We start from the raw sequence: 14,536 nt of genomic DNA on the forward strand, positions 1-14,536 counted from the left end.
CCGTCGTGCAAGTCGCATCGCCACGTCCTACCTGCCGCGATCAACGCCCCATGCACCCAGCACTGTGCAGAACTGCGAATGGCGCCGCATGCTGATGCCATTCTTCTGACCGCGCTCGAGCTCAAGCGTGAACTCATGGTGGACAGGTGAAGTTTTCGTCCTCATCGACCAGCAGTCTCTCCACGGGCAGGGCCCAGACTTATATTCATCAGCGGTCCAGCCTAGACTATCCGCAGGTCCGATCTTTCCGATAGCCACTGAAGGCTTTTCGGCTAGAGCGAGTCTGCTGGCAGCATGCGAATATGGCAAGCACCACGCGTGGCAAAGCGTTCACTTGCGCGAACCGCAACAATTCACAGATCGTATGAGACCTGCATCCTATATGCGGCATCGTCAGGCCTGGCTCGGGGTCGTAGACTCGCGCAGACCACGCTGAGGAATGACTGTGCACTCTGGAATGCGTGTGTTGGCCGCTGCAACAACCGGAATTCTGGTCCGCTGTGCGCCGACACGGCTAGTATTGCCAGCAGCAGCCGTCGATGGTCATTTGATGGTCTTGGACCATGCTTTTCGGTGCTGAAATCTGTCGGCGATTTCTGAGATACCTGAGCGGTCTTGTTGATGCAACGTGAGCTGTGCTAACGTGACCAGAGATCTGACAGCAGCACGGAAAACACTGTGAGCACGCTTAGAGATGCCACTGCCCGCAATGCTATCTCGCGTGGATTCCTGAATACGGAAAGAAGACAGCACAAATTCCTGCCGAACTACCAAATAACAGTCCATCTGCATTCCTGAGCGAGCGCGCTACCGCACCCAGCAACACGGTCTGTTTTGCGCAAGGCGCAAATATACATACACCTTTTCGATATGAGTTCCACCGTCAACCACCTCTTGTTGGCCGTTGTCGCGTGTGCGCCTTGGTCAGAGTCTCTCGTTTACTCACCTCACCTTCGTTTTGTTTCTTGGTTCCTCTAGCACGCCATGGTTTCTTCGAACACTCCTCTAAGGAGTCTGCTCCTCGGCTTATGGCTGAGCTATCCACTTCCTCTGAGCGCACAGGACAACTCAGCATGTCTTATTGTCTCGAGATTCATCCAGACTTACACCGTCCGCGAGCAAGCCGTATCGATTAACACCGATGTCCTCACAAATACTACATTCTACCCGATCCCTCAAGCGCCTGTCACGATCACCAATGCGCCGACAAGCATCAACGCAGTGTCCACTTTTCGATGGACCCAAGCAAACGTGCCCATGTCAATCATCAGTTCTCCATACGCGCCCTCTACAGCCCTTGCATACCCAAGTCTGGCACAGTCTGGAGCGATGTCCACACCATATCCTGATCTGGGCGACTACTATGTTATTGCAGCAATGGGCGCACGAGGAGCACAAAAGCGTCAGGCTGGCGGTGTAAGTGATGTGCACAACAAGTAGCATATAGAAGCTGACATGCAGTCAGACATATATCAACGGCAACGGCACAGTATCCAACGATTGTACAACAACGCCAATCTACCAAATCCGCAATGGCAGTCTCAGCGCTATCATCAATGGCGTAGCTTACACCTACTCCACTGAGCCTGGTGTGCCTTATCAGCTATTTATCCCATCGACTTCTCCTGGCACCATCCAGTCGACGTTCTCTCTCGCGCAGGCAGGTGAGCTTGTATGGATGAACACCGGCTTCGCAAGTGGTGAAGCTCAATTTTGTTCCATGAACAACGGAAGCATCTACGCAGTCTTCCAGGATGGAGCGGCTCCACAAGGCTGTCTGAAGGTGCAGCTGACGCTGTTCTCGACGTCTTCTTGTGCTGGACTCATCTTGTCGACGATTGTTGGCGTACGTATCAAACTCGAGTGATGGAAGACACGTTGCTAAGACTCTTTTCTAGCCTACTGGTCCAACGGGTCCTACCGGTCCGACTGGTCCTACTGGTCCAACTGGTCCTACAGGTATTTCCGGTGCTGTAGGAGCGACAGGTGCTACGGGTGCTTCAGGTGCCTCAGGCGCGGTAGGCGCTACTGGTGCTTCAGGTGCGGTTGGTGCCACAGGTCCGACGGGTGTATCAGGTGCCGTCGGAGCCACTGGAGCCTCAGGAGCAGTCGGAGCCACTGGAGCCTCAGGTGCAGTTGGAGCCACTGGAGCGTCGGGTGCAGTTGGAGCGACTGGAGCGTCGGGAGCAGTCGGTGCCACTGGAGCCACAGGTCCAACGGGTGCATCAGGTGCGGTCGGAGCCACTGGAGCGTCAGGTGCAGTCGGAGCCACTGGCGCATCAGGAGCAGTGGGAGCCACTGGAGCCTCAGGAGCAGTCGGAGCCACTGGAGCCTCAGGAGCAGTTGGAGCCACCGGTGCATCGGGTGCAGTTGGAGCCACTGGAGCATCGGGAGCAGTCGGTGCCACTGGAGCCACTGGTCCAACGGGCGCATCAGGTGCGGTCGGAGCCACAGGTCCAACGGGTGTCTCAGGTGCCGTTGGAGCCACTGGAGCGTCAGGAGCAGTTGGAGCGACTGGTGCATCCGGAGCCGTCGGTGCTACTGGTGCTTCAGGCGCAGTCGGAGCCACAGGTCCAACAGGCGCATCGGGTGCAGTGGGCGCCACAGGAGGTAAGAGTCCAAGGCCCAGTTTTGATCGCCTTCGCTAACGTACTTTGTAGCATCTGGTGCAGTTGGAGCGACTGGTGCCTCAGGTGCTGTTGGTGCTACCGGTGCTTCAGGCGCTGTCGGAGCCACGGGTCCAACGGGTGCATCAGGCGCAGTAGGCGCTACAGGAGGTAAGAGTCCAATGCCCAGTTTTAATCGCACTCGCTAACAACTTTATAGCATCTGGTGCTGTCGGTGCTACCGGTGCCTCAGGTGCTGTCGGTGCCACTGGTGCTTCAGGCGCTGTCGGTGCTACCGGTGCTTCAGGAGCTGTCGGAGCAACTGGTGCTAGTGGTGCAGTGGGCGCCACAGGCGGTAAGCATCAAACTTGGGAGCTTTGAGTTGTAGAGGCTAACGTGCTTCCAGCAACCGGTCCAGCTGGTCCTACCGGTGCTTCAGGTGCTGTCGGTGCTACCGGTGCCTCAGGAGCCGTCGGAGCTACTGGTGCTTCAGGAGCTGTCGGAGCAACTGGTGCTAGTGGTGCAGTGGGCGCCACAGGCGGTAAGAATCAAGATTGAAGCTTGGGGTTGTAGAGGCTAACGTGCTTTACAGCGACCGGTCCAGCTGGCCCTACCGGTGCTTCAGGCGCTGTCGGTGCTACCGGTGCCTCAGGAGCTGTCGGAGCAACTGGTGCTAGTGGTGCCCCGGGAGCTACTGGAGCTTCTGGAGCAGTGGGCGCTACAGGAGGTAAGTCAGCTGAAGCACATGCTACAAGTGGTGCTTGCTAATATACTTCACAGCAACGGGTCCAACTGGTGCCTCAGGAGCCGTCGGAGTAAGTTCACATGTCAAGGAATATCGGTTCCGTTTCTAATGAGCGCGACAGGCCACTGGTGCTACCGGTGCTACCGGTGCTACCGGTGTCTCTGGAGCAGTCGGAGCTACTGGTCCTGCTGGATGTAAGTCTACCAAGCTTGTGGTGTTGATGAGATCTCGCTGACATTTTGATAGCTGCTGGTGCCTCAGGAGCTGTCGGTGCAACTGGTTCTCGCGGAGTAAGTTACAGCCCCTTGCATAACATTGTACTGCTTAGCTAACATGACGATAGCCTTCAGGACGTAAGACCATCCTTTGCCCGTTCAGTGAGACGATACTAATTCCTCTGCGCAGCTTCTGGTCCTCCTGGCCCAACGCCTTCGGCCTACGCTCGATTCGGTTACCTAGGCTGCTTCGTACAGACGGGCAACAGCGGTTCGTCAACCGGACTCGCTCTGCCTATTTACGGAGGCTCGTACGCAAATGCAGCGGCCGCAGCCTGCAGAGATCTAGCCATCGCTGCAGCCGTCATCTATTACGAACTTGTCAACACTGGATCATCAACAGTGGACTGCTTCTACGGCGACCAGATCACATACGTCACATCGTAAGTGAACATCACCCACATATTGACATGTGTTCACCAGACTGACATGAATCCAGGCAAACCGGTGGACTTGGACTGAATGGCGCAACGGGCGACGCAGGAGACAACAACTGTTATCCATGCAACGGAGGCCCGGTCCCTGGTTCGATTGCAGGAGCTTGCGGCAACCAGACAGTCGGGACTGCAGCAATTTATGCGCGAGCCTTCTAAGATATGTAGAAGCAGCAACGACGTTCCGGTGCCGAATGTTGGATGTAGATATGCTATGCGGCTTACACACAAGCATAATTATTAGCGCTCATGTTGCCTTGCGCTTTCGGTACAACTTTCGGACGTGTTTCATGGTGCTCTGTTACAGCCATCTGATCTGATCTAATCGCTTCCGGCGACCCGCGAGTGACATGTTCGTTCTCGTCGGTGTTCTCAGCATGCCTTAGCCGCCTCCGTGGTCGTTCCAGCTCGTGCTCAATGTTGGAACCCTTGGTGAGTACCGTACGTTGCAGCTGACTGATCGAGTACAGCAGGTGAGGTTGAAAGCGCTTTGACTCACGGCGCTTTTCCGTCCTGCTTCGTCATCAAGTCTTTGCCAACACTGCACAACCTGAAGTGTCTCACTTCGAACTCGCATCGCTCGGATCAGAGCACACCAGAGTCCAGCCTGACCCGCTTCTTCCGCTGGTCAACTTACCGACACTTTGAAGTTACATCCGAAGTTCGGCACTGCAACAACGCCGCGCGCTATTCCGAACATGAAGCCATTCTGTCTCGCACGCGTGCTACTGCGCCGCAAGCCATCGTGTAGAGTGGACTTGATACTGCCTCACTCTGAACGAAACGACAAGGCTTGATGTGCCTGGGCCTTATCATGCAGGACCCATCCGGCGGCTGTTCCGCTCGTTTGGATCTTACCAAGCACATTCACACATTATTGCAACATGTCGCTTACGACAGACAGAAGAGCTATCTTCCCGGTCACACATATGGAGCCTTGGCATCGGCCCACGTGGCGCTGTTCCAGCATAGCCCGTTGCTGTCGTTATCTCGCACGCCAATTTGCGTGCGACCACCACTGGCAATGCAATTTTTTCTTCCTCAAGTGAAGCTCGCTTAAAAACTTTCGATCCACCGCCGACACTGCACTGCCAACTTCTAGCCAGTCCAGACGCCGGTTTTCGGGGCCATTGGCATTCTGCCGAAGTTAAACATTCACCCAGGCTCAAGAGAGCATGCTCGTCCGGGCCTCACTCCCGAGATCAAGGCTAAGGTGACGACGGTATCGGCGCCAAGAGCTTCTGTCACACGCGCCATGCTCTCTTGGAACGTTTCTGACCACCTCCATCGGTCGACATCGTCTGACGTTGACGAGCCTTACTGTTCGCCTGAGCACAGACCGACTGCTAGCGGGCTCGCTTTTGCTCCGGGCGAGACCTTTGATATCATTCTCTGCGACAAAGACGAACTGCTCGGCTTCGAAGCGGGTCAGCGACCGCATGCAGTAAGTACGCTCGAGACGACGCGGCGGTTTGCATCGACGAAGGTGAGACACGAACGTCCACTCTGTTGGCCAAGCCGCCTAGAACGAGTAAGTACTTAGAAAGGTATATGGTTGCTCTTCCCAGTTTCCTTTCAAACTTTCGCCCGGTCCTTCTTCAGCGCGACAGGTTCGTGGCGAGTTTATTTACGATCAACGATACACGATGCAAATGATACTATCATCGCTGCTTGCGGCAGCTGGGCTTGCCTCTGCTGCTAGGCCGTGGCTGGAATTCCCAGACACTGGCGCAGTTGAACAGTTTGGCACACTCGAAGAAGGAGGTGCATTGCCCAATGTTTCCGATGTTGTTGGGTTGCCAGATTTCGATTACCTAGCTGGAGAGTATATGAGCTTGATGAATTATACCTACTATCGCAATGGCGCTGCAGGCGAATGGAGCTATCGGAATAACCTGGAGATCTTCCAGCGCATGCGCTTCAGGCCGAGGGTGATGACGATGGTCGACAACATTGAAGATTCCTTGCCGACGACAATTCTGGGCTACAACTTCTCAGCTCCATTTTTCATCTCACCATGTAAGACCATCTCAGCTCGGAAGCTTCCCGAGTGAAGACAATTGCTAATGCATGCGAAAGGTGCACGTGCAGGCTACGCAGGCCCATGGGGCGAGACCGGTATCATGAGAGGTGCCGGCCGGGAGAACGTTCTGTACCAAGTCAGCGATTTCTCATCATCGACCAAGCAGGAAATCGCCGACGCACGCGCAGAAGGACAAGTCGCCTTCCTACAGCTCTACATCGACCCAAGCAACGACACCTCCATCATCGAGCAAATCCGTGAAGCCGAGGAGCTTGACTTCAAGGCCATCATCCTGACTGTCGACTCCGCCGCAGATGGAAACCGTCACCGCGCCGTTCGCTTCGGTGTCGGCAGCGCCGATAGCAGTTACTCCTCCATCACCTGGGAGAAGTACGAGTGGATGCGCAACCAAACAGACCTACCAATCGTGCCAAAGGGCGTTCAAACAGTTGAAGATGCCCTCCTCGCCGTAGAGCACAACGTCCCAGCTCTCTTCCTGTCCAACCACGGCGGTCGCCAAGTCGACGGATCCCCATCAGCCTTCGAAGTCGCATTGGAGATCTACCAAGAAGCACCACAAATCTTCAACCAGACTGAAGTCTTCGCAGACGGTGGCGTCCGTTACGGCGCAGATGTCGTTAAGCTGTTGGCTCTTGGTGTCAAAGCTGTGGGTATTGGCAGGCCATTCATGTTTGCTAACATCTACCCCAACGGCACTGGCGTAGAGAGAGCGATTCAGATCATGAAGCGAGAGGTGGCGATTGATGCTGCGAATGTCGGTATTGCGGATCTGAAGAACATTAGCCCCAATGTTTTGGACTGGAAGAGATTCCCGACCTGGGCGCAGGGCTCGTAGGAACCATGATTGATGATGTCGGTGGAACTTCTTGATATCAGCGCCTACTTGTAGGCAGCGAGTTTGCTTCTTGTACATATTTGTGTGTGACGGAATTGGTATATCGACAGATACTTACGAAGCCATGTCTTGATGCCAATGATCCGACTCTGTACCATTACCTGCGTTCCATCCTCACACAAACTGTGCCAAAACTGAGAGATTGGCTGAGAGTGGCAAGGTATTACACCAAGTATATCGCGCTTTGCACACAAAACTAAAATACAGGTGCGGAAGGTTTTTGTTCGCAGAACTGTCTGCCGTGCGCTCAACGCCGAGTGATGAAGATGCACAGGCTCTCTTCGCCGCCTCTTCTTTCCTCGCATACATAGAAACATCCACATGAAACTCGTTCTGTCCTTTGTCGCATTCCTCCTCAACCTCCTTATCGCATGCCTGCGCCACCCATTGCGCTCATGCTCTGCAGCTTGGCAGCCAGTTGTGGGTACTTCTCTTGCACTTCGAGCTGCGTCCGTGTCGCTTCGGCGTATGAAAGGGCGTTGACAATCTCGCCTTCTGTTCGTGAGAGCTTGGCGGCGCGTTCGAAGTACTCGAGGGCGTCTGTGACTTTGCCTTGTTGCAGGAGGAGCTGTGCCATGGTCGCAACGGCGATGTCGCATTCGGGATCGACTAAACGAATTGGTCAGTATCTGTGCTCCACATCGGCGAGCTGAATCCGACTTACTCAAAAGCGCCTTCTCGCACAGCTGCTCCGCTGCAGTGAAGTCCTGCTTCCACTGGAACAGCGCCAATGCCTTGTTGATCAAAGGCAACACGTTCATGCCACCAGTCTCACCGACCGCCTTCTTCTCCATCTCAACAGCAGTTTCGAACTTCTCCACTGCTTCCTGGTATTTTTGCTGATCCAAAAGCAACTCGCCGTAATAGTTGTAGACATCGCTCTTATCACCAAAGTTCTTAATGCAGCGTCGGAAAGTCGCCATACTACTGGCGATCGAACCCATCTTGTACTGCGTGACACCGAGTTGAATATGTGAGAAAATGAAGTTCTTGTCCAAATCGATCGATTTTTGGTAGTCGGTCGCGGCGAGGCTGAATTCAGAGAGGATGAAGTGGAGTTGCGCGCGGTGATAGTAGATGTCCGGATCGTTGGGGTTGTGTTGCGCAGCGGTTTCGAAATCGTTGGCAGCAGCTTCGCGTGCGCCTGAGATTCTCAGCATCGTGGTATCAACACCGGCAGCTCCGCTCAACTTACTTTGCTCGAGATGCATGCTGGCGCGCTTTACGTAGCTCTGCACGAGAGTCGGGTCCAGTTCGATCGATTTGTTCAGGTCCTCTAGAGCAGCATCGTTATCGCCACGCAGGTAGCGGAAAGTTCCACGCATGTTGTAAGCCTCAGCCTCGTGAGGACCCAAGTCACCAACTTCGATCGCCTTGTCGAATGCGTCTGCCGCTTCTCTGTAGCCTTCCGAGTTTCTGTGGCGGACGGCCTGGAGACCCTTGCGAAGGTGCCATTTTCCGCTGCCCTCGGGAAGGTCGGCGGTCTCTTCCAGTCCTTCGGGAAGACCCTTTGCGCGGAATGACTGCAAGTAGTTGGAGACGAAAGTGGGCGATGGCAGTGTCTTATCCTTCTCTGTGAGAATAGCCTTGGCTTTCGTCTCGGCGACCTTCTTCAGTAGACGTTCAACAGCTTGAGCAGAAGATTCGTTGCGAAATTGATCGATAATGCAGCTTGCGGTGTAGTCCAGAAGTGCCTCGCTGTATTTGCCCTCTTGCTCGTAGGCGTTTGCTCTTCGATTCAAGGCTTTCACATATTCAGCGTCCAGGTTCAATGCGGCAGTGGTGTCCTCGATGACTTTAGACCAGTTCGACTTGGCGTTGTAGCAGGCGGCGCGGTTCGAGTAGAAGACAGGGTCGGCTTTGCAGTAGATGGCTTGGGTGTACAGATCGATGGCACGCTCGTAGTCCTTCGCGCCGTAGGCTTTATTGCCAGCTGCCTTGAGCTTCGCGGCATAGTCCTTGCGCTCCTGCTCTGAAAGCGAGGCGACCGACTCCTCGGTCACTGTGGGCAGCTCCTCAGGAACCTCCTCGGCTGCTGCTGCCTTTGGCGCCGCCTTCGAAGCTGATGCCCTGACGTCTGCCGCCGCCTTCTCTGCCTCCGCAGCTCCCTTATCGGCCTTCTTCCCTTTTCGTCGATCCTTCTTGGATTTCTGCTGTGGAGGAGGAAGCGAGAGGTAGTAGACGGTACCGCCGACGGCAACGACGGTGACACCGGCGATGGTCCAGGCGGCGACCTTGTTGTCCTGATACCACGCGCTCACGCGGTCGAGAAAGGACGAGCTCGCCGTCTGCACAGCTTGTGCCGTCTCCTCGACTTTGGCTTGCGCCTGTTGTGCCGACGCCATGGTGGAAGGTCAGCCCGAGACGCGGTTTGGACGTGCGTAGGGCGTGGATGGCAGTGGATGGGATGGATGGATGCAGCGCGCGGCGCGATGAATTCGAAGTCAATGTCCGCTCGAACTTCGACGACCTCAAACAAGCTTACTCCCGAGACGCCCGACAGGCTGATGTCACAGCGCCGACCGCTCCACCAAATTCTGATGGAAGCTCTCGTCAAATGCCAGTGACCACTTCCACCGCAACCATGTCGATGACACGACCACGCCTTCAGCCGCTTGTGTCGTGCTCCCGCTGCTCCATGTATCGGCGGCATCTCCCTCGCGTGCGCCAGTACACGAATCTCTCCTGAGCAGCATTCAATGAGGGCCGGCTGCTCTGCTCGGGAGTCATCTTGCGTTCTGTGGTCTGAGCTCAGGTACCACATTGTATGACTGTCCGCGGCATACTCCTTGTGTTCGAGCAAGAAGAATCCTTCAGGACTCCCTACCATATACAGTCGTACATATTCTGCAAATGGCAAGATGAGCGGCCACTTCGGCGATACTCCTGCGCAAGGCATCGATGGTCGACCTTTCGACCCGCCTCAAGGCATAGATGGCGACGAGCCGTATGTCTACACAAGCATTCGCTACGACAGAAGGTTGCCACAGTCGGCAAAGAATACAGCAGCATCCTGCGGTACGGCATGCTCCTTCTACATGCTGGAACATCACTGGACAAGGCTACAAATCGCCAAGTGGAGTACCTTCTTTTTCGCCGACGATAGGCCTCGACCCAATTCAGGCGGTCCTACCGTACTGCTCAACACTCTCTCACGCGCCGTGAAGCAGTGGCATGAGCAACACCCTAATGAACAGCCGGAGGCGCTGAGGATAAAATTACGGATCTATGTTGGAGGCAGGATGACGACTGAAATCTTTCATCCGCTCAGACCGATCTCCATGGAATCCCTGTTTCCCAAGTCTTTCCCAGTCAAACCCAGCTTCCCCATCGAGTGGACAATTGTGCTTGACAAGGAGCCCACGGAGCCGTCCGAGGGCACAATGTACAAGACAAACGATCGATCTTCCTACGGCCGTGCTCGAGCTGCAGCACAGATCCTGACCTATCAAATCCCAAGAGAGGTGTTACTCTATACGCCTGAGAAGAATGTGCTCGATGGGTCGATTTGTACGCCATACTTCTTTCGCAACGGTCAGTGGGTCACACCAGAAGCATCAGCTGGTGGCCTGCAAGGCACGACGCGACGGTGGGCTCTGGAGCAGAAACTCTGCGTCGAGGGGGACGTATCGATCGATAGCTTCCAGGATGGAGAGACTGTGTGGCTCAGCAATGCCGTGCGAGGGTACTTTCCTGCAATGTTTAAGAAGTGATTTTCATCCATGAGCGCAGACGATGTGAGCCAATCTTGCGTTTGGGTACCGGCGCCACACCGCGGCCACCAATCTTGGACCCGTGGCCAGCTACCTCCTAATGCTACACAAGCCGCTCACTTCTTGGCAACAACGACAGCGCTCACGACCGGCAACACTCGTGTGCCTTTCCTTGAAGTCACTGTTCGTGCGGTTCGGCGATTCTAGGCTCGATGCCGTGGTCAGTGGACACCACTCATAGCATGCAGGGTTCTCGCATTCATCAGCGCTGCAAATGCATGCCACACGGCACAAGTTGTTTCGCCAAGCAACGCTAGATCCTTCAGAAGTCCACAAACAGAACCCGCGTGTTCGCTGCCTCCGCCTTGTTATAGACACTGAAATAGATGATGAAGTTTCCGCCAATCTGCGAAACACGTCAACACGACTAGAATCCATTCTTCGTCCTCAACCGTTCTTTGAAGATCACTCTCGCTCGCGATCGCCTCACACTCTTTCTACGCATGCAGACGCGCTTGAAACGCAACATGCGCGTCTTCACATTCGCCAGTCTGCTGCTGGCAGCGAACTTCACTTCTGCGATCGAGCTGGACCTCGAGAATGAAGATTCCATCGTCAGCGCCGGCAGGACTATCGTCGAACACATCTTCACAATCTACAAGGGCAACGAGACAGGCGAGATTCCCGGATTGCTGCCTGACCCCTACTACTGGTGGCATGCAGGCCTAATGTTCGACTCACTCATCAACTACTGGGCGGTATCTGGCGATCGAGACCTCACGGATGTCGTCTCTCAAGGTCTTGCCTTCCAAGTCGGTCCAGACAACAACTACATGCCGCCGAACCAAAGCAAGTCATTGGGGAATGATGACATGGCTTTTTGGGCATCAGCCGCACTCACCGCGGCGGAATTGGGCCTCCCTCAGCCTCAGGGCTTCAATGTGTCATGGTTACAGCTAGCGGAGAACACCTTCAACTCCATAGTCGTGCGATGGGATACGGAGACGTGTGGTGGCGGCCTAAAATGGCAGATCTTCAGCTTCAACAACGGCTACAACTACAAAAACAGTGTTTCTACCTTGACCTTCGCTCAACTGGGCGCTCGACTAGCGCGCTTCACTGGAAACACTACATACAGCGACTGGGCCGCCAGATCCCTCACATGGCTCCAAGAAGTCGGTCTCTTCGAGCTCCCATCTGGACAAGAGGGCAGCGAAGCTTCCACCGCCTCTAACAGAGTCGCGATTTACGATGGCACCGACGACTTAACCAATTGTAGCGAAATCAATCACATTGAATGGACCCAAAACGCCGGTCTTCTGCTCTCCACAAGCGCATATGCCTCCAATGCGACGGGTGGCACTCGAACATGGTCGGCATATTCGTTTGCTGGACTCGTCTACGCAAATACCTTCTTCGCTGGTTCAGAAGACGATAGTACTCGAGGAATCATCACCGAGCCTGCTTGTATTCCAACCGAAAATTGCAACGTTGACCAAATCGCTTTCCGTACATTACTGGCGCGTGGACTGGCGAGGACGAGAGATTTGACATTGAACTCAAATACGACATCTAGTGAGGGAGACAGTACGACGTATGACACAATCAACAGAATTCTACGGAATTCGGCCCTGGCTGCGGCGAGGTCTTGTACAGGTGGTGAGAGCGGAAATGTATGTGGTTTGGATTGGAGAAGCGAGAGTTTCGATGGAAATGAGGGGATTGGAGAGGATTTAGCTGCTTTGGAGGTCATTTTGGGGAATTTGCCACGGAGACAATTTGCGACTGAGAATGAGACGGTGAATGGTAGTGGTAATGGCACCCTGGGAGCTGGTTCGAACGCTGGAGGGAATAATGGCACTCAGGTTCAGGCGCAAGGCGGAGAGAACGTGGCTTCAGGACTGAGACTCCCCACGTTCGTGCTCGCTACTTTGATGGCTGGTGCTGTTGCTGTGCTGTTGTAGGTGTTGCGCAGAGTCAAGAAAGGATTCCCAAGCAACTCAAGCATCATTGAGAGTTGGTCTGCACATCGGCCTCTGTGTTCCATGTTTCCTGTGGTCATACGCATGTTATAGCAATAAGCGTAATTAGAGTAGGCCTAGCGAATTATGCACGCAGACCAATTTCTAGGTATGAACCAAGAAACATTGGTTTACCCGCCATAAGTTGGGACGGCCCCGAAGCATGCTGCTGAAGAAGCAGCAGCATGCCAGTGGGACCCTTACACTGCCTACCATCACGGCGTCGCACCCGTCTACCAGAGTGCAGTATACAGCTTGAAAAGGATAGCATGGGTTGAAGCTGGAAGAAATTCTGATTCCGAAATGGCTTATGGGCGGATGAGCACAATTTTCAGAGGTAATGTACAAATGTGCAGAGTACTCTCCCGATGAGTATGCAAATCTATAATGCGCATCTTTTACCAGCTGTACCACTGTCTGTTGGTCGTGATGGGCCTGTCTGGCAATGGCACCCAGACCTTCTCAGTAACCTCCTTCCTCCTCTTCGCCTCACGCTCAGCATGTTCTCGTATTCTCGTCGCTTCCTCCTTGAGCACTACACTCAGGCTTGTCCACGGTGTGCGCATGACGAACATGCGCCCTCTTGCCCTGTAGTCGGGCAGTTGTCCATATGGTCCCCGTCCCACCCACGCTTGGTCGATGTAGATATTTGAGCGGTCCTCGATCTTGTGTCTCTTGCCGTCTTTGAGCTGGATTTCAACCTTCTTTGACGCATCCGACTTTGTTACACTCTCCAGCACTGAATCGGCGGAGGCATCGAGGATCTCCGCATCATCTGAAGCCTTGACTTTCCCCAGACCCATGCCGCGCATCACGATAGCTTCATCGCGCGCCTGCTCCAACTGCTTCAAGACCTCTTGCGCGACTTTCTTCTTGCTGAAGCGCATTTGAATGATGGCATCGTCGATGGTCTTCCCCGCAATTTGCCTCGCAATCATGCCGAGTTTCTTGACCGAAGTCTTCATGTTGTGGCTCTTAACAAGATGCTCCCTTTCGGTGCGTTTGAGGTATTGCGCCTTGGACAGCCTCCCACCATTTCTGATCATCTGAATGACTTTTTTTCGCTCCCATCGTTCGCGCGCGTTTGGGTCGGGCTGGGTCACTCGCAAAATATGAGCGGGATTCCTGGCTTGCTCCCCCTCGCCCTCGGCGTCTCGCTCTCGTTGGGCTGCTATGCGGCGCTCGTCTTCGAAAATGGACGATGAAGCAATGTCTCCCTGTTGCGGCATGGTCTGTGGCATGTCCGGTCCTTGGGGAGTCGGCGTGCCTGGGTTCTTCCTTTTGAACTCGTCCAGAAAGGGATTGTCTGATTTTGGCTTCTCATTGTCGGGCTGTGAGGCGGATGCACCACGTTTGAAGAAGTCTGTCACTGCAGTCCGGCGCTGCTGATGCTGGATGGTCCGAATGGGCAGCGGGCTGCAAAATGTGCCTGCGGAGGTCAGCTGGGGGCAGCGCTACAATGTGCTTTGATGCGCTGAATACGCACATCTCGAGGCCAAGCGCCTCGCGGGTCCTGCACCACTCATGGCGATGTAGGAGGGTTGACAGCGTGGACGGGGCAGATAGCACAGATTCAATGGTATGTCGATGGCATGGGTGAGGGTGCAGCAACGCGACTCGTCTCGGCGACACTAGGGAGTCGGTTCGCGCCGAGGCCACACGACCGGGGCGGGATTAGTTGTCTGTCGTCACTGCGAGCAGCATCCTGGCTCATGCTGAGAGATGGACCGGGAGGTGGTGAAGAACAGAAGCCAACACGTGGGCCTTGCGGACAGCAGCAGATACTCTCCAGTGCGCTCCAGC

At 54.8% G+C, this 14,536-nt stretch overlaps 6 protein-coding genes across 6 annotated transcripts; 4 read left to right on the forward strand and 2 right to left on the reverse strand.

Moving 5' to 3' along the window:
* Positions 1–984: 984 nt before the first annotated feature.
* On the forward strand, positions 985–4,219 carry RHO25_008792 (uncharacterized protein; the record flags this gene model as incomplete). The annotated part of the gene is made up of 12 exons (XM_065603104.1): positions 985–1,416; positions 1,466–1,846; positions 1,899–2,610; positions 2,661–2,777; positions 2,827–2,961; positions 3,199–3,333; positions 3,387–3,421; positions 3,473–3,545; positions 3,598–3,641; positions 3,695–3,704; positions 3,757–4,009; positions 4,066–4,219. The coding sequence occupies 12 exons, from the start codon at positions 985–987 to the stop codon at positions 4,217–4,219; spliced, it is 2,481 nt and encodes an 826-aa protein (XP_065459176.1).
* Positions 4,220–5,706: 1,487 nt separating this feature from the next.
* RHO25_008793 (uncharacterized protein) lies at positions 5,707–6,939 on the forward strand (the record flags this gene model as incomplete). Its single annotated transcript, XM_023604597.2, has 2 exons — positions 5,707–6,079; positions 6,140–6,939. The coding sequence occupies 2 exons, from the start codon at positions 5,707–5,709 to the stop codon at positions 6,937–6,939; spliced, it is 1,173 nt and encodes a 390-aa protein (XP_023460710.1).
* Positions 6,940–7,363: 424 nt separating this feature from the next.
* Positions 7,364–9,344, reverse strand: RHO25_008794 (uncharacterized protein; the record flags this gene model as incomplete). Its single annotated transcript, XM_023604598.2, has 2 exons — positions 7,364–7,608; positions 7,664–9,344. The coding sequence occupies 2 exons, from the start codon at positions 9,342–9,344 to the stop codon at positions 7,364–7,366; spliced, it is 1,926 nt and encodes a 641-aa protein (XP_023460464.1).
* Positions 9,345–9,860: 516 nt separating this feature from the next.
* Positions 9,861–10,712, forward strand: RHO25_008795 (uncharacterized protein; the record flags this gene model as incomplete). The annotated part of the gene is made up of 1 exon (XM_023604599.2): positions 9,861–10,712. One exon carries the CDS (start codon positions 9,861–9,863, stop codon positions 10,710–10,712), a length of 852 nt encoding a protein of 283 aa, XP_023460459.1.
* A 527-nt stretch (positions 10,713–11,239) lies between these two features.
* Positions 11,240–12,676, forward strand: RHO25_008796 (uncharacterized protein; the record flags this gene model as incomplete). Its single annotated transcript, XM_023604600.2, has 1 exon — positions 11,240–12,676. One exon carries the CDS (start codon positions 11,240–11,242, stop codon positions 12,674–12,676), a length of 1,437 nt encoding a protein of 478 aa, XP_023460450.2.
* Positions 12,677–13,131: 455 nt separating this feature from the next.
* On the reverse strand, positions 13,132–14,259 carry RHO25_008797 (mitochondrial 54S ribosomal protein uL22m; the record flags this gene model as incomplete). The annotated part of the gene is made up of 2 exons (XM_023604601.2): positions 13,132–14,162; positions 14,220–14,259. The coding sequence occupies 2 exons, from the start codon at positions 14,257–14,259 to the stop codon at positions 13,132–13,134; spliced, it is 1,071 nt and encodes a 356-aa protein (XP_023460453.1).
* Between the last annotated feature and the right edge of the window lie 277 nt (positions 14,260–14,536).

This window comes from Cercospora beticola, chromosome 5 (assembly GCF_033473495.1).
Source record: "Cercospora beticola chromosome 5, complete sequence".
Classification (NCBI taxonomy): domain Eukaryota; kingdom Fungi; phylum Ascomycota; class Dothideomycetes; order Mycosphaerellales; family Mycosphaerellaceae; genus Cercospora; species Cercospora beticola.